General features: G+C 38.1%; 1 protein-coding gene across 1 annotated transcript in view; it reads left to right on the top strand.

The window, feature by feature from the left end:
* Window positions 1-14,802: 14,802 nt before the first annotated feature.
* Window positions 14,803-17,468, top strand: part of FAM135A (family with sequence similarity 135 member A) — an 82,725-nt gene continuing 80,059 nt past the window's right edge. The window contains exon 1 of the mRNA XM_087817468.1: window positions 14,803-14,995. Within this exon, the coding sequence (XP_087673594.1) occupies window positions 14,904-14,995 (92 nt within the window). The 5' untranslated portion in view covers window positions 14,803-14,903. The remainder of the gene's footprint in view (window positions 14,996-17,468) is intronic.

Genomic DNA, 17,468 nt, shown 5'->3' on the forward strand with positions numbered 1-17,468 from the left:
TGAACCAAAGTAAGAAAAATCTTTGACAATTTTGATGTCTTTATTGTCTCTGTTTAGTTGCGTATTTCTTCTGTAGTCACAATTTTTGTCTTCTTAATGTTCACATGCAGTCCTGCCGTGGCACTTTCTTCTTTTACTTTCATCAGAAATCATGTCAAATCATTGCTATTTTCTGCCAGTGAGACGGTGTCATCTGCTTATCTTAAGTTATTGATATTTTTACACCATTTTTTATATAAAATTAGGACATGTGTTTCCGAAATCTCTTCCCATCCTTCATTCTCTCTCTCTTCCTTTTGATGCCTGAAAACAGGCATCATTCTTTGACTTTCTCTATATCATATCTTAATTCTATTCTCAGAAAGCAAGTTTCTTGCTTATATGTTATGAAAATTTTCACAACCATTTTCTAAAGGTATATTCTTTCTATATTACATGAAAAATCTATGTGTTAGGTTGTCTAGCTTCAGTCCATGGTGTTAAAAGGGAAAGATTAAGGAATCTTAATCCTTGTTATATACTCTTATTTTTTAATTTCATGAGCTATTTTTTGTCTTTATATTTTATCCTTTCTAAAAGATCCATTTTGCTGATGGAAACATAGATACTGAAGAAAAACGGAGAGGAAAGAGACAAACAAAAGTTAAATAAAAAACACAGAATTTCAAGACCTTTCCTAGAAAAATGGGTCAATTTTAAACAAATAGTTCCCCTAAGATTCAAAGAAACTAAAACAAGTTGACCTTCCTAAAATAATGAGCCTGAAAGACTCATGAGAGATAAAAAAAAAAGAGAGAGAGATGAAAAGGAAATAGGAGATGAAAAGTGTGTCTATGGAGCTCATGAAGGAATAGAATAATAAAACGAAACTATTCCAGAGGTGAGCTTCTCATTAGAATCAACAAAAGGTAAAATATATATGGATAAAAATATAATCAGAGGCAATGCCAACAGGCCTGAGGAAATAACAAAATGAAATAGAGCAGAACAAAGAGGTAAAATCCTAAAAAGATGGTACATATGGACTACATACAAATAATCACTGTTCTGGAAGAAAATATATGGAATGGGGGGGATCCAATATATAATTGAATAAAAATATTCCTGAAATAAAGATTCAAAACTATGGATTAAAAAGAAATAGCTAATAAAATGATGAACAGAATAGATTCAATGACATGGAAGCATAGATCAGACTGACGAATGTCAGAGGGATGGAGGAGGGCAAGTGGGTGGAGGGGGAGAGAGTAACCAAAGAATTTATATGCATATATGCACAACCCAAGGACATGGACAACGGTGGGGAGAGGGACTGGGGAGGGGGATGGGACGGGGTGGAATGGGTGATTGGGGAGAAAAAGGGACATCTGTAATATTTTAAACAAAAATTTAAAAAAATAAATAAAATACAAATAAAAATAAATAAAAGAAATAGCTTAGCCAACACCCCAGAAATTTAGATTAAGACTGATTAATAAGACATATCCTAGAAAATGGATTTTGGGCAGGAAGTTGTAGGAAGTTACACCGTCAAGAACTAAGGAAGCCCATGAATCAAGTCAGCCAAAATGAGAAAGAATAGGAGGAAATGAATTTAAGAGATATTTAGGATCCTGACATGTTGGAAGGCAGCATTGTGTGGTTATTAAAAGGCATCTCTGTCGTTAATCTGCCTCAATTTAGATCCTAGCTCCACCCTTTACTACCCTGTGACCTGGGCAAATTATTTTGCCCCTCTGTACCTAGTTTTCTTACCTCTAAAATGGAGATAATAATAGCCATCCACATGATATGGTGACTGAAGATGAAATGAGATGGCACATGTAATCCTCTTAGAAAAACACCTGGCCCATATTAAGCAGTATTAATTATTATTAAATTCAACAGAGCTTGGTAATTCTCTGAATGTTAAAAAATCAGAGAAAGGGAAGAGACAAAAATGATTTCTAGGTTTCAAAATTAGACCACCATAGTACCACTCAGTAACAAGGTGAGTACAGAAGAGGAGATTATAAAAGCTTTCCAGTTGTAAAGGATTCCTTTTGTACATTTGAAGATTGCAGCATCTTTGGGCAGATAGAGATGTCCTGCAGGCACCTAGAGCTTAGCAGAGCAGTGGGGCCGGCTGTAGATGTAGATCCTTTCATGTGAGCCTGAAGCCATGGATGTGAATAAATTTCCTTTGTGATGTACACATGAGAGAAAAAAGGGGTGAGAACTGAACCTGTGGGACATCCTCATTGGTGGGCTGGGCTATGACAAGGGACCAGTAAAAAATAAAGAAGGGGGAGAAGATAAATAATGGAGCAAAGGCATGAGGGCTTCAGAGAGCCTGTGATCAGGAGCATAGGTGAATGGTTAGCTTTCATCAAAAGGAGGACACCCCTTCCACTGACAGAGAAAGGAAACTGTGAGGGTGTGGGTGGAACCACGTAAGTGTAGATGGTAGTAAAGCTGAAAAGGTTCCCGACCGGTGCTTCAGTTTTGTCTGTGAAGTAAGAGCAAGACCACCTGCGGCCAAACATGGGCAGTCAGTGCAACAGTGAGGGTTAGGACAGTTAATGATAGGAGGGTAGCCAGAGATGTGACTTCTCAAAAACAAACAAAAAACAAACAAACAAACAAAAACACGCGAGGACCCAGCAAACATAGAATGAAAAGTATGAACTATAGTACTGCCGCTGAACTTTAGTTTCTCATGCATGTCCACTAACTTTGGAAGGGTAGTACGAATAATTAGGAGGCTTCCCACTAATAGAACTGGAAAATAGATAAACCTGTTTTCACCAGAAGCACATCTTCAAGTCCCTTCTCCCCACTTCCTCCCTTCTTTGACATTCTGTCTCAGGACAAAGTAGGTCAATGAAAAGAAGTTAAGGGCCACATAGAAGGAGTTCATGATAAGACAACAGAGGTGTTCTGTGTCTAGAAGAAGAAAAGGAAAATACAGGTCTTAAAATGAGACAGACTGTGAACATAATAAACGAGTTAGAATTGATTGGGAAAGAACCTGATCTCATAACAGTTTTCATCATGGTATTGCTTGTGTGTATATTATTATTTCCAGTATTCTCTTCCCATAGTCATCTAGGTCAGATGTGGGTATAAATGATTTCCAGAATTGTGTTCTTAGTAGATGTCATGTCACAGAAACCAATGGCTGTGTAATAACTACCCACATATGGCATCTCTTCTCATAATTGTAAGAGAAACTTGCTCTATTTTGACTAGAGCGAAATGTGAAATATGCCTTTTTTTATTCTATAACAACACATTCATGTTTACCAGTTAGATTTTTCTAATTACCAACACTTTAGTTTTCATAAATTCCTTTGTCAATTCTTTACTGCTATTATTTGAATTTAAGACAGCAGTAATGCAAAAGGAACATAGGTTAAAATATATTTAAAGGGGAGATATTAAAAATCTATTAATACACTTGAAAGCCTGGCACATGGTTGACTCTTAGTTGCTTTCATTACCTTATTTCATGGCTAGCAAACTGAACTGGGTGCCTAACACTCCCTTTCTATTTATTCTCAACCTCAATTTTCTATGGCATTTTAATAAATTATTTAGCTTCTATTGTTCTAAGTTCTTAGATTTTTCCACATTACAATTCTCCAGTTTCCAGTGTGTTATTTCCTGTTATGAAATTATTCACAGTAGTTTGTTTTTTATTGTTGTTTTTCAAAGAGAGGCAGGCTGATCAATGGTGCTTGGGGATATTTCACAATGCTAGTTCCTTCCTGTATACGCATTCACACACGCACCTACACACGCGCGCGCACACACTGGCCTTAGGTAAGAAGTTGCCGAATCTTTGAAGTCTTCAGACCACCCTTTCTGGCTCTTTTCTCTTCCTTTTGGAAGCAACTCTTGCCCTTCAGTGATCCTGCATCTTGCATCCTGCGTTCTCCCCTCTTCCTTACAAAGAGCCTGTTATCGGTCACAGCGCCTCATGTTCCTGAGTTACAGTGGCCTAGTTCTACAGGAGCCCAGACACTGGGCAGCAAAATAAAGAGAAAAGACAGGCTCGCCCTCAGCCGGCGTCCTCAATCCTCCTGGCACACCATTGTTTCTTCTTCCTACAAGTTACATCCTGTCCGTAGACAGACTGGCCCAACAACACGGTTGTATCTGTTGAGGTGAAACTTGCCCAAAAGGGTGTGTGCTGAATCAGAGGGACTTGGGGGAAAGGGGAAATTGAAATAGGAGAGTGGATTTCAAGAGAGTTACAATCCAGCCGATATATACTCAGTCAATAAAACTTCATGATTTTATTTTTTTATTGCTGTTTGCTCTAGAAGAGAGCAATATTAGCATTTTCTAGAAAGAAAAACTTCAGTCAGACATCGTTGAGAGATATATGATTAAATGTTGACAAAAATTATCTTGAGGTTATTTTACACACTTAAGTTTAATAAGGTTCTAGATATATAGAATCATTACCTGTACACATTAAGTAAAAATGAAATAGTAACTGAGTAGAGTTGGAAAAGAGGCAGTCAAATACTTTAGATTGTCCATTCCTTATATACATTTGGTTTTATGTATGAGAGTGTTTGCCACCCTGATTCAGAATGTAAGGCTATGTTGTTGTTGTTTTTAAAATTGATTTTAGAAAGAGAAGAAGGAATAGAGAGAAACATTAATCTCTTGCCTCCACCAGGGATTGAACCCACAACCCAGGTATATGCCATGACCAGGAATCAAACCTGCCATCTTTTGGTGTACGGGATAATGCTGGAGCCAACTCAGCCATCTGCCAGGGCCAGGATGCAAGACCTTTTAATAGTACTTGTGGAATCATTTTTTTTCTAGCCTGTGGAATAATTTATTAGAGAAGAGCTGAAAGGGCACTCTTTTGTTACTATTTCAAAGCATCTTTTATTTTCTCAGGGAAAGAACTAGAAAGATTGGTTCCAAATTTAAAATGTCAACACTAGTAGTTGAGCATTCAAAAATGAATGCATGGAGCTACCAAGGATATTTAAAAATTCATGTTCTGGCCATGGGTAATGTGGGGGGCAAAATCATAGCAAGTATACCAAAGTGAACTAACGTTCTTCATTCCAAAATGTTCCCCAAAATAGTTTCTCAACCATATGACAAAAATTTGATACAGATGACTATATATGCTATCATGTTTGGTTATTGTTAATAGTTAAACTAACAGAGAGTTAGACTTTAGACACTAATACCTTAGAAGTATGAACTTGCATGAAACTATATAGAGATAACTTAAAGAGTTCTTTCTCTTAAAAAAATAAAACAAAATGCAAAGATCAGAGATGAAGGGAAGAAACATATATTAAGTGACACTAAATGCCAGCCAGACACTGGACTAGATGCTTTACATACCTTAGGTTATTTAATAATATAGATAGAAAATGTTCTAAACTTATGGGGGTATTTAGTTTTTCTTTTTCTAACTCTTGACTCAAGTGTTCATAATGCAAAGGTTATTTGTTCTGCCCTGTGTCTTTCTTGCACAAGATTTTCTCTCTTTTATAAGTCTTATTAATTTTTTTAATTTATCTTTATTGTTGAAAGTATAAGTCTTATTTCTTGAATCATGATCTGCCTCAGGCTTGATCTGGTGCAGTTTCAGAAAGACTGGTTCCATACTTCAACTCACCTTTCAAAATATTTCCAATGCAGGCCACTCATGCAGCGTCCCAGGCGCCTAATGAGTCATGTTCCTCCTCCTAGTCAACTTTATCTTTCTGGGTGGATACAGAGTCATTAAGCTGAAATATACCCTTTGCCAATAGACTTGAGGGTTGGGTTTAGTTATTAACTTGGTGAGCCTCCACCCAGCTAACTATTCTAGGAAGTAATTTGTTGAGTCAGGTGTCTTTATAATCATATTTCAGCAAACTACTCATCTGCCCTAAGTACTGCTATTGAAGGCTGAAGGCCCTGGAAAGTTTACCACCACATTTCCATTTCTACACAAGCACCGAGGCTAACAAATGAAAAGATGCATTGTCAGCAGAACCATTTTTTGTTCTTTTAAACGGCATTGCCTTGTGTTATAAAAGGTCAACAAATATTTGTTCATTTCAACTTTGATGAGGCTGCGAGCTGTTACATACAGCACGGAGCAGCAACCCAACCTAGGCACTGTCTAAATGGAAAACGAAAGGGGGAGCCTATGATGATTAAATGGGATTGAAAACTCAACAGTTCCTTTTCCACCTGGAAGAGAAATAGCCCTGGAAGCATATTCCCTTCTCTGCACAGAGAGAAACAATGCCAAATCATACGACTTCTGTGACACCTCTCCCTTCCAGCCCCACATACACTTGATTCAAAAGAGAGCTTGGAGAGGAGGAGGGATTTGAAGAGACACAATAAGATGGGCACCTCCCCTTTTTCATAGGAGCAAATAACATCAGTTCCCATCTACTTGGGAGCTGAGGACACTCTTAATTCATAAACCACCATAAACAGAATTTAATTTCCTAAATGTAAGGACATACAGGAAATTTAATCTTCTTTAGGAAAAAAAATTCTCCTGAAATCAAATTAGGGTCAATTTTGTATTGAAAACTTTCCATGCAGTAGGTGCTGAGCCAAGCACCTTACATGCTTTTGCTCACAACTTCATAAAATTGCCATTATTTTACCATTTTACAGGTGAAGCAGCTTAGGACAGTAACTTGCCCCAAGTTCCGCAGCTGAGCCAAAATTTAAATCAAAGTTTTGTTTGTTTATTTTTAAGAGCCAGAACTATTGACAAGTATATTACCTATATAGCAACTAATTAAATAAAACTAATGTGACTAGCATGTAACTTACATATCTCAGCTTATAATTAGTTTGTGTTTTATATATAACTTGTTTTGATATAAAAATTTTACCATTAAAAAAGCACAAGGCAATGAAACTTTCAAAGTAAACATTCTACGACAATTAGAATAACCCTATCAAAACATGCCTAAAATTCCTAATACAGGCAACAATAAGATTCCGTTTCAAAAGCAGTGATCTCACTGAAAGTCACAAAGGAAAAAAAAAAGACAAAGTGTTCAGATTTGACAAGATGAATTGTGAAGGCTCAGGTGTTCTTTATACTTCCTATCCATATTTTCATGTATGTTTGAAATATTTTACATAAAAATATGTCAAAAAAACCAAAACAAATAATTACCTATACAGAACTTCTGGCCATTATCCTTACCTCGATTATGCCCTAGGTAACCATATGCTCTGAGCTCAAAGGCATAGACAAAAATTATATATATATATACATATATATAGGTAAATAGATATGAGGTAAAAGCCTATCTTGAGCAATTTTGAGGGGCAGAGGGATATTAAAAGGCCAGATAATTTTAACAATAAATTTTTTTTAAATCTCATATAACTAAAAAGAAAAAAACTTCCAAACTTATTTTACAAATTTAGTACAAACTTAATACCAAAAGGTTATGGGTTCAATCCCAGGTCAGGGCACTTTGGGGAGGCAACTGATAGATATTCCTCCCTCCCTCTCTCTCTCTCCCTCTCTCTTTCTCTCTCTCTAAAATCAGTAAGCATATCCTTGGATGAGGATTATTTAAAAAAAAAAAAGAGCTATAACTGTATTCATATATTCAAAAAACTAGAGGAAATATTGAACATGTTAAATAGAAATATGGGCAATGTATCAAAGAACATGAGCAAAATTCTAGAGCAGGGTCAACAAACTTTTTCTATGAAGGGCCAGATAGTAAATGTTTTCGGCTTTACAGGCCACATAAAATTTCCATCACATATTCTTTAAAAGAAAAAAAGAAAGCTTTCAAAATGTGAAAACTGTTTCTAGCTCAGGGATTGTACAAAAAAGTCATGGACAAAGAACAGGTGGCACAAATAGAAAATAAACAGAACGATGACAGATTTATGTCAATAATTACACTATGTACAAATGGTCTAAACACTCCAATTAAAAGGGAGAGTGTCAGTTTGCATAAAAGAAAGCTATACATATCTATGTGGTACTTACAAGAAACCTACTTTAAATATAAGGACACAAATAGGTTAAAAGTTAATGGATAAAAAAATGATATACCATGATAACGTGAATTAAAAGAAAGTTGGAATGGTTATATTAATGAGACAAAGTAGATTTCAGAGAGGAAAAAAAATACCACCAGGGACAATGGAGGGCCACTTCACAATGATAAAGCAATAAACTCATGTAGAAAACCTAATAATCCCAAATACATATACATTTAATAAAAGGGTTTCGAAATACATGAAGCAAAAGCTGATATAACCATAGGCAGAAATAGCAAATCCACAATTATAATTAGAAATTTCAACAACCAGTTCTCAATAATTTATAGAAACAGACAAAAAACCAGTAAGGATGTAGAATATTTGAACAGTACACTATCAATCAAATTGACAAAAATGACATGTCTAGAATACTTCACCCAATAATAGCAGAATACACATTCTTTTCAAGTGCACACAGAATATTTATAAAAATAGTTCATAATGGGGGCCATTTAAAAAGTGACACTAAATTTAAAAGGATTTATACATACAAAATATATTCTCTAACCACAATAGAATAAAATTATAAATCAATTAGAGAAATATCTCTAAAATAGCCTCAAATATTTTGAAACTAAATGTCATACTTTTTTAAGTATCCCATGGGGCAAAGATGGAATGAAACAGGAAATTAGAAGGTATTTTGAACAGAACGAAAATTACACAAGCATATCCACATTTGGAGCATATAGCTATGGCAGTATTTATCCAAGAGAAATGAAGGCATATGTCGATATAAATACATATTAAAGTGTTCATAGCAGCTTTATTTGTAATAGTCCAAAACTGGAAACAACCCAAAGAACCATAATCAGGTGAATGGATAAAGAAGTTCGGTAATCTACATAATGGGTGCTATGGACTGAATTCTGGACGCCCTCAACCTCCATGAACCGAATTCGTATGTTGAAGCCCTAACCCTCAACACGACTGTATTTGGAGATAGGTAATTAGGAGGTAATTAAGGTTAAATTAGGTCATAAGGGTGGGACCCTAATCCAATAGGATTGGTGGCCTTATAAGAAGAGGAAGAAAGAGATATCCCCTCTCTGTCTATCATGTGAATTCACAGCAAGACGGCAGCTGTCCAAGAGCCAGGAACAAAACTCTCACCAGGAACTGAATAAGCCAGCACCTTGATCTTGGACTTCCAGCCTCTGAAACTGTGAGAAATGAACTTCTGTTGTTTAAGCCACCCAGTCTGTGGTGTTTTGTCACGGCAGCCCTTGCTGACTAATACAATGGACTACTATCCAACATTAAAGAGGAGCCAGCTATTGGTATGTGCAACAACATAGATGTATCTCAAAATAATTGCACTAAGTGAAAGAAGTCAGACAAAAAGTATGTACTGTATGATTCCATTCATATAAATTGTAGAAAATTCAATCTAACCTATAATGAAATAAATCAGTGCTTGCCTAGAGATGGGCATTGGTAGGGAAGGGGGCAGGATATAGAGATTACAAAGAAGCACAAGGAAACTTTCCATGGTCATGGATATGTTCCTTATCTTTATTATGGCGATGATTTTACAAGAATCAATGTATCAAATTGTACATGTTAAATAAGTGTAGTTTATGTTCATTGTCTCTCAATAAATTATTTTAAAATCTAATGAAGTTTTTCTTAAAGCATTGTAAAATTTTTATCTGCAAATTTTAATCTTGACAATATAGTATTCATATGATCATTTTAAACCAAGATAAAATTTAGTAGATACTTTTAAAGGAGTAACTTAAAATCTCCTGTCAACTCCTAATTCTTACATTCTCCATGGTGATGGAGTAACAAAAAAGAAAAAAGAAAAGCAACTATCAGCAACGTTTTTCCTTAACTTGTAAAAGCAAGCACACAGGCATATATTCTCTTCAAGGAGTTCCTACAAATCGAATCATCCAAAAGCTATTTACTCACTTTCAAGATTACTTTAAATTGCTTTTTTTGCTGAATAAATTGAAAAAAATGGTTTACGTAGCTTTTAAAGACATAATGGAAATGGTAAATGAAATTCCAATTTCCTAATACAGAGAATTTTTCTTTTTCTGTACCCAAGATAAATTTGGCAACTCTTACACATTTCAAATATATCTAAGCATAAATAGATTTGATAGTTCACCATGAAAGAAATAAAGCTTAATGATCATTATAGTATAAAAAAATGACTTTATTGTAGTTTTTTTTATTCCTTTCTACTGCATTCCCACCAATATTCCCAATGCAGCAACTAAAGAAGTTTTTCTACTGGAGAAATTTTAAAACATGAGTTTAATTTTGCATTCCCTATGAAAGCCTGTAGATTGATGTAGGAATTTAGAGTTGTGTATCTTGTTAGTGAAGAGGGACTTAAGGGCTAATTATAGATGCCTTTTACTATAAGTTCAATTGATCTATTAATCTATTGTTACTTCTCACTAATTCTGCCAGTTACAGGAATAATCAGTAATAATTACCTTTATTTTGCAAAGATCTTTGTAATAATTTCACAACATCCTGATGAAGCAGCTTATCATAATATTCATATTATAGATCAGGAAGCTAGAAAAGAAAGTTACACAAATGTATAGGATCATAGATACAAAAAGATATATTGAACTTTTGATTATGTGATCTGTTCATGAAGTTACTAATATGGCTGTTTCTGGGTTTAGGTAAATGGGGGTTCATTAACAGAAACTAGAAGGTTGGGAGGGAGATGGAGTTGTGTGTAATGGGGAATGGGCAATTTCATTTGGGACAGATTGAGTAAGAGGAGTCAACAGTTAAACTAAGTGACAAGGTCTGATATGAAGCAGAAACTATGTGCCTGGAGCTGGCTTAAAGATTAGGATTCAAGATAAGAATGTGTGAGCCTTTAGAAGAGTGAAATAATTGCCCTAACATGTTTGTTATCACAGATCAAATGGTAACTAGTATACATATTATTTTTAAAAAAAACAACCATGGTAAGCTTCAAGCCTATGAGGAAGAGAATAATTCAGAAAACATTTCATTACTGTCATTTGATGCTAGATAATGACCCTTCACAGGAGTGATTCAGTGGAATGGTGGTGGGAGGAATATCTTCTGTCTGACAGATTCTCTCCAAATGATCCGAGCAGACACTTATCTTTGGGAAATCCAGATAATCTGAGTTGCAACCAAGAAGTCACTGCTTTACCGCCCCTTTCACACTATATAGAAAAACCTTGTTTGCAGTTTAATCAATTATGTAGCTATTAGGTTTTTTCCACAATATCATTATTAAAGGCTATGGTATATGCATTTTTAAAACTGTATTCATTTTACATAGATTCAAATATTTTTTTTCTTTAATACATTCACTAGATTCATACCCAGAAGAATATACAATAAAGAAGTTCTTTGCCTCCCCCACCAAGCACCCCAGCCTCCAAGTTTCCCTCTCATAAGCAACCAACATTATCAGTTAAAAAAGAAGGAAAACGTTGGGGTTTTTTTAAGGTTTGCAATTACATTACAAGGAAGAAAAACTTGGTAATTGAGTAGCTTTATATGGTGGTTCCTCCAGATACACATCGCTATTAAGTCATAAAATAACGTTACAACATTACGTTATGGAGTAATATATTTTCCCTTGTGGTTTGTAGCTGTTACTAACCCATGAAGGAAGACCTATAATGAAACTGTTTTGTTCCATCTCATATTTGTTGTTAAGATTATATAACTTTAAAAAAACTTACCCTTGAGTACTGAGGGTGATCACCCCAGAGTCCACATATGATTAAATCAACGCTTCACACAGAGACAAGAGTGACTGCCCAAAAGGGGAGGTTAGTGTTTTATTAATATTATAAATTGGAGTATTCTCTACTCATTAGAGAATACTCCAATTCTTACTAAGAAATTAAAAAGGGAATTCAGAATTCTCAGTAAAAATGCCAAAAAGAATCATATTCCTGCAAAAAAGTGTGGAATAATTTGACTGTATCTTATTTTTAATTTAACATTGTAAAGTTGATAGTGATCTTCTTTAAGCAACGGGAATATTTTCAAAATCATAAGTCCCAGGAAGGAAAAAGCAAGCTTATTTGCTTAGTGAATTAATGTCTAGCAACAAATACAGACATTTTCCCACAAGGTCATTTCCAAATTTATGTCAATCTTCAGCTGAGCCAACATTGAGCAACTGTGTAAGGAAGAAATAACCTGATCTTCAGTTTAAGAGAATACTCCAATTAAAAGAGATTAGTAAAGATTCAAAAGCATTTAATGCCAAAGTTAAATTACGTAAACCAACTACAGAACACAAAAGATACCAGGCCTTGCATTCTTTGAGTACTCATGAGTTGGGTAGAAAATGACACATATAAGTCTTAGCTTAATGTACATAATTAGTGTCTTAAAAGCAGACTCAAAATATGGAAAGATAAATGGGAAGTAAATTTAGAATCATGAAGTTTCTAAAGGACCTTAGATACTATATGATTCTCTTATTATGAGAGAGATTGAGACTTAAGAGACTCTCATTTTACACAGTATACTGCAGAATGCAGAACTTGAGCCCAGGTAATCTGACTAGATCAATGCATTCTGCACTCTAGTAAATCTGCATGTTAGGAAATATAATTTTTCTGATTTTCATTAAGAGTATTTTATATTTTTCTATTGATCAATAATTTCCAGGAATTCTTGTCTAAATCTCTACATTAGGTGCTCCTCTACTGGGTTTCCAATCAACCTGTATCCACCCCAATTTTAACTCTTTAGTACAACTTACTGACATTTGACGTGCTTGTCTTATCCATACTGGTTTGTAAACTCCCTGAGAGTTGGAATTTACTCTTAATCCTCCTTGTACCCTATGCTTGGCACATACTATTCACTTATCAAAAATACTATTTAAATAGATCTATCCATGAAATCCCTCAAAGGCTCACCATGACCTGACCTTGCCTACTTCTCTAGCCTCACATCCTAGACTTATGGCATCAAATTGCTTAGTTTTAGCTCTCTGTAAAGATAGGTTTCTCATTGCATGGTTTCCTTTAAGCAATCCCTTTCTTCTTTCAGCCTCTCTCCTCTCCTCCATCCCTGACACATCTGACTTCATTAACTCTCTGGAATCATCTTCTCCTGGAAGTATTTCCTGACTCATGGCCTCTCCCACCTCAATTGGATTAATGCTTCTCCTGGGAACCCCGAGAACCAGTCGCTAGTTCCCTGCGCACACATCCCTCCACTACACCGTCACATCATAAGGGAATTATGCAGACACTCCACCCAAGTTGTTTTATTCATGGTGATATCCTCCAAGATGAGTACACTGTCTGGCATGCAGATGACTTTAATACGCGATTTAAATAAAAAGGACAGGTAATAGGGAAGTAATCTTGGCAGGGGGAGTATTTTAGTGAAGGCATGGCTGTAAAAAAGCAAATAAATGAAGATTTGGTATATTTTCCTGAGACAGAACTTAAAAAATAGAAAAGGATTCCAATTTTGAGGCTACATTCAAATCACAAAACAAACAACAAAGGCCCTTAGGAGAAAGGATAGTAAAATGGGATTTGGCTATTAATGGAAAGACAAAAAGATTAGGAACCAGGAAAGCAAGACATTGACTGGTTATCATGGGACAACAGGGCACTTACAGTTATGTTACAAATACATATTAAGATGAAAAAAAACCCCAGAGGTTAAGTGATAGTCCAAACCTGCCCCCCAAATGGCCTAGACTACAAAGCATCACAATTTTCCCCAAACCAGTACACAAAGCTTTTTCTTTCCAATCATTTTTATTGTGGTAAAATACACATAAAATTTTTCCATTTAACCATTTAAAAAAGTGCAGTTCAGTGCCATTAAGTACATACTGTTGTACAACCATCACCACTATCCATCCCCTTAATTTACTTTTCACACACGCTGCAGCCGCAATTTCCTTCTTTTCATTAACTTTGCTTTAGTAACATCCTGAGCTTTATGCGCCTCAAAACTTTCTGCTGGATCCCTCTCAGAAACGGGTGGGTGAGGAAAATCACTGAAGCATTACCCTTCACACGCTATCCAAATCATATGCTTCTGGTTCACGGAATTTAACAGGCAAAGACCCACTTCACCGCACCCCTCCCACCCTCTTGAACATCAATAACTGATAAGTAACCATAGCAGCCCCCACATCTCTCCAAAAAACGGCGACAACCGAGTCCCCAAAAGGTAGCCAGCCGCCCAGAGCGAGGCCGGACCTCCCGCAGCTTCCTTTCCAACTCCGCAGAGCGCGTGGGGCAGGGGCCAGGCTCTCTATCCGGGACTCCAGGGAGCAGGTGGAGAAGAGAAGAATAAAGAACCACCTGCGGAGCACCGCTGAAGCGTCAGTTCTCCCCCTCTCGCCTTCCTCCGGTTCCCTATTCTTCAACGTCAGCCACTTACCCTCTACACTTGTTCCCTGAAACCCGCCGCGCCGCCGGTCCGCTGGGGCTCGCGCTTTTTATTGACGCAAGCCTCCCATTCTCGCGGGAACTTGGGAGCGGGAGCCGCATAGGGCGGACAAATCTGTCGAAATCTCGGCTCCCAGGCTCCCGCTGCGGCTGAGGGGCTTGGAAGGAGGAGGAGGGGCGGGGCGCCAGGCTTGGAAGGGGCGGGGCCTAGGCTGAGAGAGGGGAGGGAACAGGCTGGAGGGGGAGGCGAGAGAAGGCCGGGGGCGGGGCCGCGGGGCCGGGGACCTGTTGATCCCAGGTAGAGCCGACTCGCCCGGGCTCCCTCGAGACTGGGACGAGTGCGCATGCTCGCGGGCCGCGCTGGGCCAGTAGCCGAGCGGCGGTGACGAACCGGCTCCTCCGCTGCGGTGGTTGCGGTTGCTGCGATGGCGACGTGAGGGGGCCCAAGGCGGGATGGTGCTTACCCGCGGAGGGCCGTATTCTTCCATTAAGACGACGAGCTCCTCCGTCCGACAGGCGGTGGAGGTGGCCGAGGCGGGCCAGAGGTAAGCCCCTCACTGTCTTCTCCGTCTCCCCTGGCTCCGGACCCCCACGACCCCTCCCTCTGTCCCTGTTTCCCACGGGCCCGGCAGGAAGCGGCCTCCTTCTCGCCGCCCCCCTCGCCCGCTCCGGCCCCTCACCCGGCCGCTCCCGGTCGGAGCCGGGTCCCAGGCCCGCTGAAGGTCGGTGGGGACGGCGGTGCAGAGTGCGCTCGGGGTGCGGAGGGGCCGCGGCGCGCCGCTCGCCCGGTCCCCCCGGCCGCCCCGGACTGAGGCGTCCCCCGGACAGCTTTTCCTGAACCTCACTTCTGCGGTTTCGCAGACTTCGCTTGCCCTTCGCCCTCCGCTCCATCCTCGCTGCTCCGTCTTGTCTTTACCCTCCTTTCTTGGTTCTCTCCTCCCATCCCCGCCTCCCACGTGCCTGTTTGTCTCGGGGGTCGGTCGCTCGGTTTGGGGGAGGCTGTGTATCCTCGTACTCCCCGGGGTTTCTTCTCGCTGCGCATCCCTCAGTCCGGCTCTTATAGGACGGACGTTCTTTACCCCCACTGACCAGGTTTCTCGCTGTTGCCTCTGTACTTTCTTCCTTGGCTGCCTTTTTATTCTCATAAACCGTCTTTCGGTACTTCGTCTGTCTTTTGTTAGTTTCTGACTGTGCGTTTTGCTTTGGCATCGCTCGAGTTCATTCTGCGCCCCACCATACCTTCGGAGCCCTCACTGCCTTAATCCTTAGCTCTCTTGGTACCCAGTTTCATCGCTTGCCGTGGAATGACCCCCTGTCCTGACGTCTTTTTCCATCTCGATCCCATTTCTAGTCCCTAGTCTTGATCCCCCCCCCCCAAACTGTTGTCTTCTGTTTGCATAGGTCGAGCCTCCTAACTTCAATCCGTTTAACTTGTATTAAATCTCGAAACCATTCAGTCTCTTCTGCTTTCTACTTAAGCAAGGTATCCACTCAGTATTTTTAAGTTCAGCTTCCAATTTAATAAAATCTCTTCACCTTCTTTCTTCAATGACTGGAAATACCACCGAAAGAGTGACAGTAGCAATAACCTGTTACGCTTACTGATTGAAGCTTTGATTTTTAAGAGTTATGTGTACCTGGCATTCCAGGAGAAACAACTTGAGTACAGACTTGATGAAAGTATAAAGGATTAAGATTTGTTAAAGGGTGAGCTACAAACATAAGGTTTAAATTTTGAAATTTTGTGGTCCTCCAGGAAATACAGTTGTTGAAGAACTAATCTTAAATGAAATTTAACAAAGTTTATTTTATAAAATTAGGTGTTAATTTTTATACATTTGCTATTGCAATTGATTGCATCATTTTCCTGATGTTCTCTGTTCCCTTTAATGAATGCATACAATTTCTACTAACAGGAATAGAATTAGTGTGCTTACTGAAAGAGAAATGTGAGAACGCAAGTATTAAAATTTTTAATTGGGCAAAAGAACTTTTTAAACAGTTTTGGAAGTTGTTCCCCATCTCCTTGTCATTGAGATTTGGCTTCCGTAAAACTTGTCACTATGTAAATCATGATATGGTGTCTTATTTTGAGGGCATCTGCTGAAGCAGTTGCTTTCAGTTAAGTTTGCCTTTATTCTGGAGTTGAAGATCAACTGGAGTATGTATTTCCGGAATCTCAAGGCTGTCCACAAACAGTAAATTCTTCCCTATGTTGTCTGTATCAGGTAGGAATTAAATTTTTTGGTTTCTGTTATACAAAGGGGAACATCAGGGCTACAAAGTGTAGTTCCTTATTTGAAGTGATAATAGAGGTAAAGATAGAGGGAGATACAGTTTTGGATCTGATGTCATTAAGCCACACCTCTTTTGGAAGAACCAGCACTTATTGTGTGTGTGGTACAAGGTTATGAACTCAGCTTTTAAGATTTTTAAAAATGATTTTTTCAATGCAAATAGATAACTGCTGCTTCTGAAGGAAGCTTTCCTGCCTTTCAAAGGCAAGTCTTTTATTTTTAGGAACCTATTCATTAAAAAAGTAAATGCTTACAAATTCTTGTTGGTATTTTTGAATGAGTTGATTCTGTGCTTATAGAAATTAAAATAAGGATTCATGTTTGATAGCAGGTACAGGACTAGAAGTCAGAAGATCTAAGCTCTTATGATGACTCATGACATTAGCTTGTAAAAGCCACTTAACTTCTATGACTTGGTCTCTCTACCTGTAATATGTGGATAAAAAAAGTGGCCACCCAGTAATCTCTCAGTAGTAGACTAAGCCTTAATCATTTAAACATGCTTAGGGCCACCACAGACAAAAATTGCTATGTAAGTATTTAATTTTATCTCTTTTAGACAGTGTAGTAGTGTGTAATTTAATGCTTAAATCCCAAATCACTGGAATTTAGATTTTTTTTTTTAAATTTCAGATTTCTGTGAAAAGCCTAGTAGAATGCTGTGAACTGTGGACTAGATTAGATTAATGTTCATATACAGTGAAATAGATGCTACAGCATT

This window comes from Miniopterus natalensis, chromosome 5 (assembly GCF_054644295.1).
Source record: "Miniopterus natalensis isolate mMinNat1 chromosome 5, mMinNat1.hap1, whole genome shotgun sequence".
NCBI classification, from domain to species: domain Eukaryota; kingdom Metazoa; phylum Chordata; class Mammalia; order Chiroptera; family Miniopteridae; genus Miniopterus; species Miniopterus natalensis.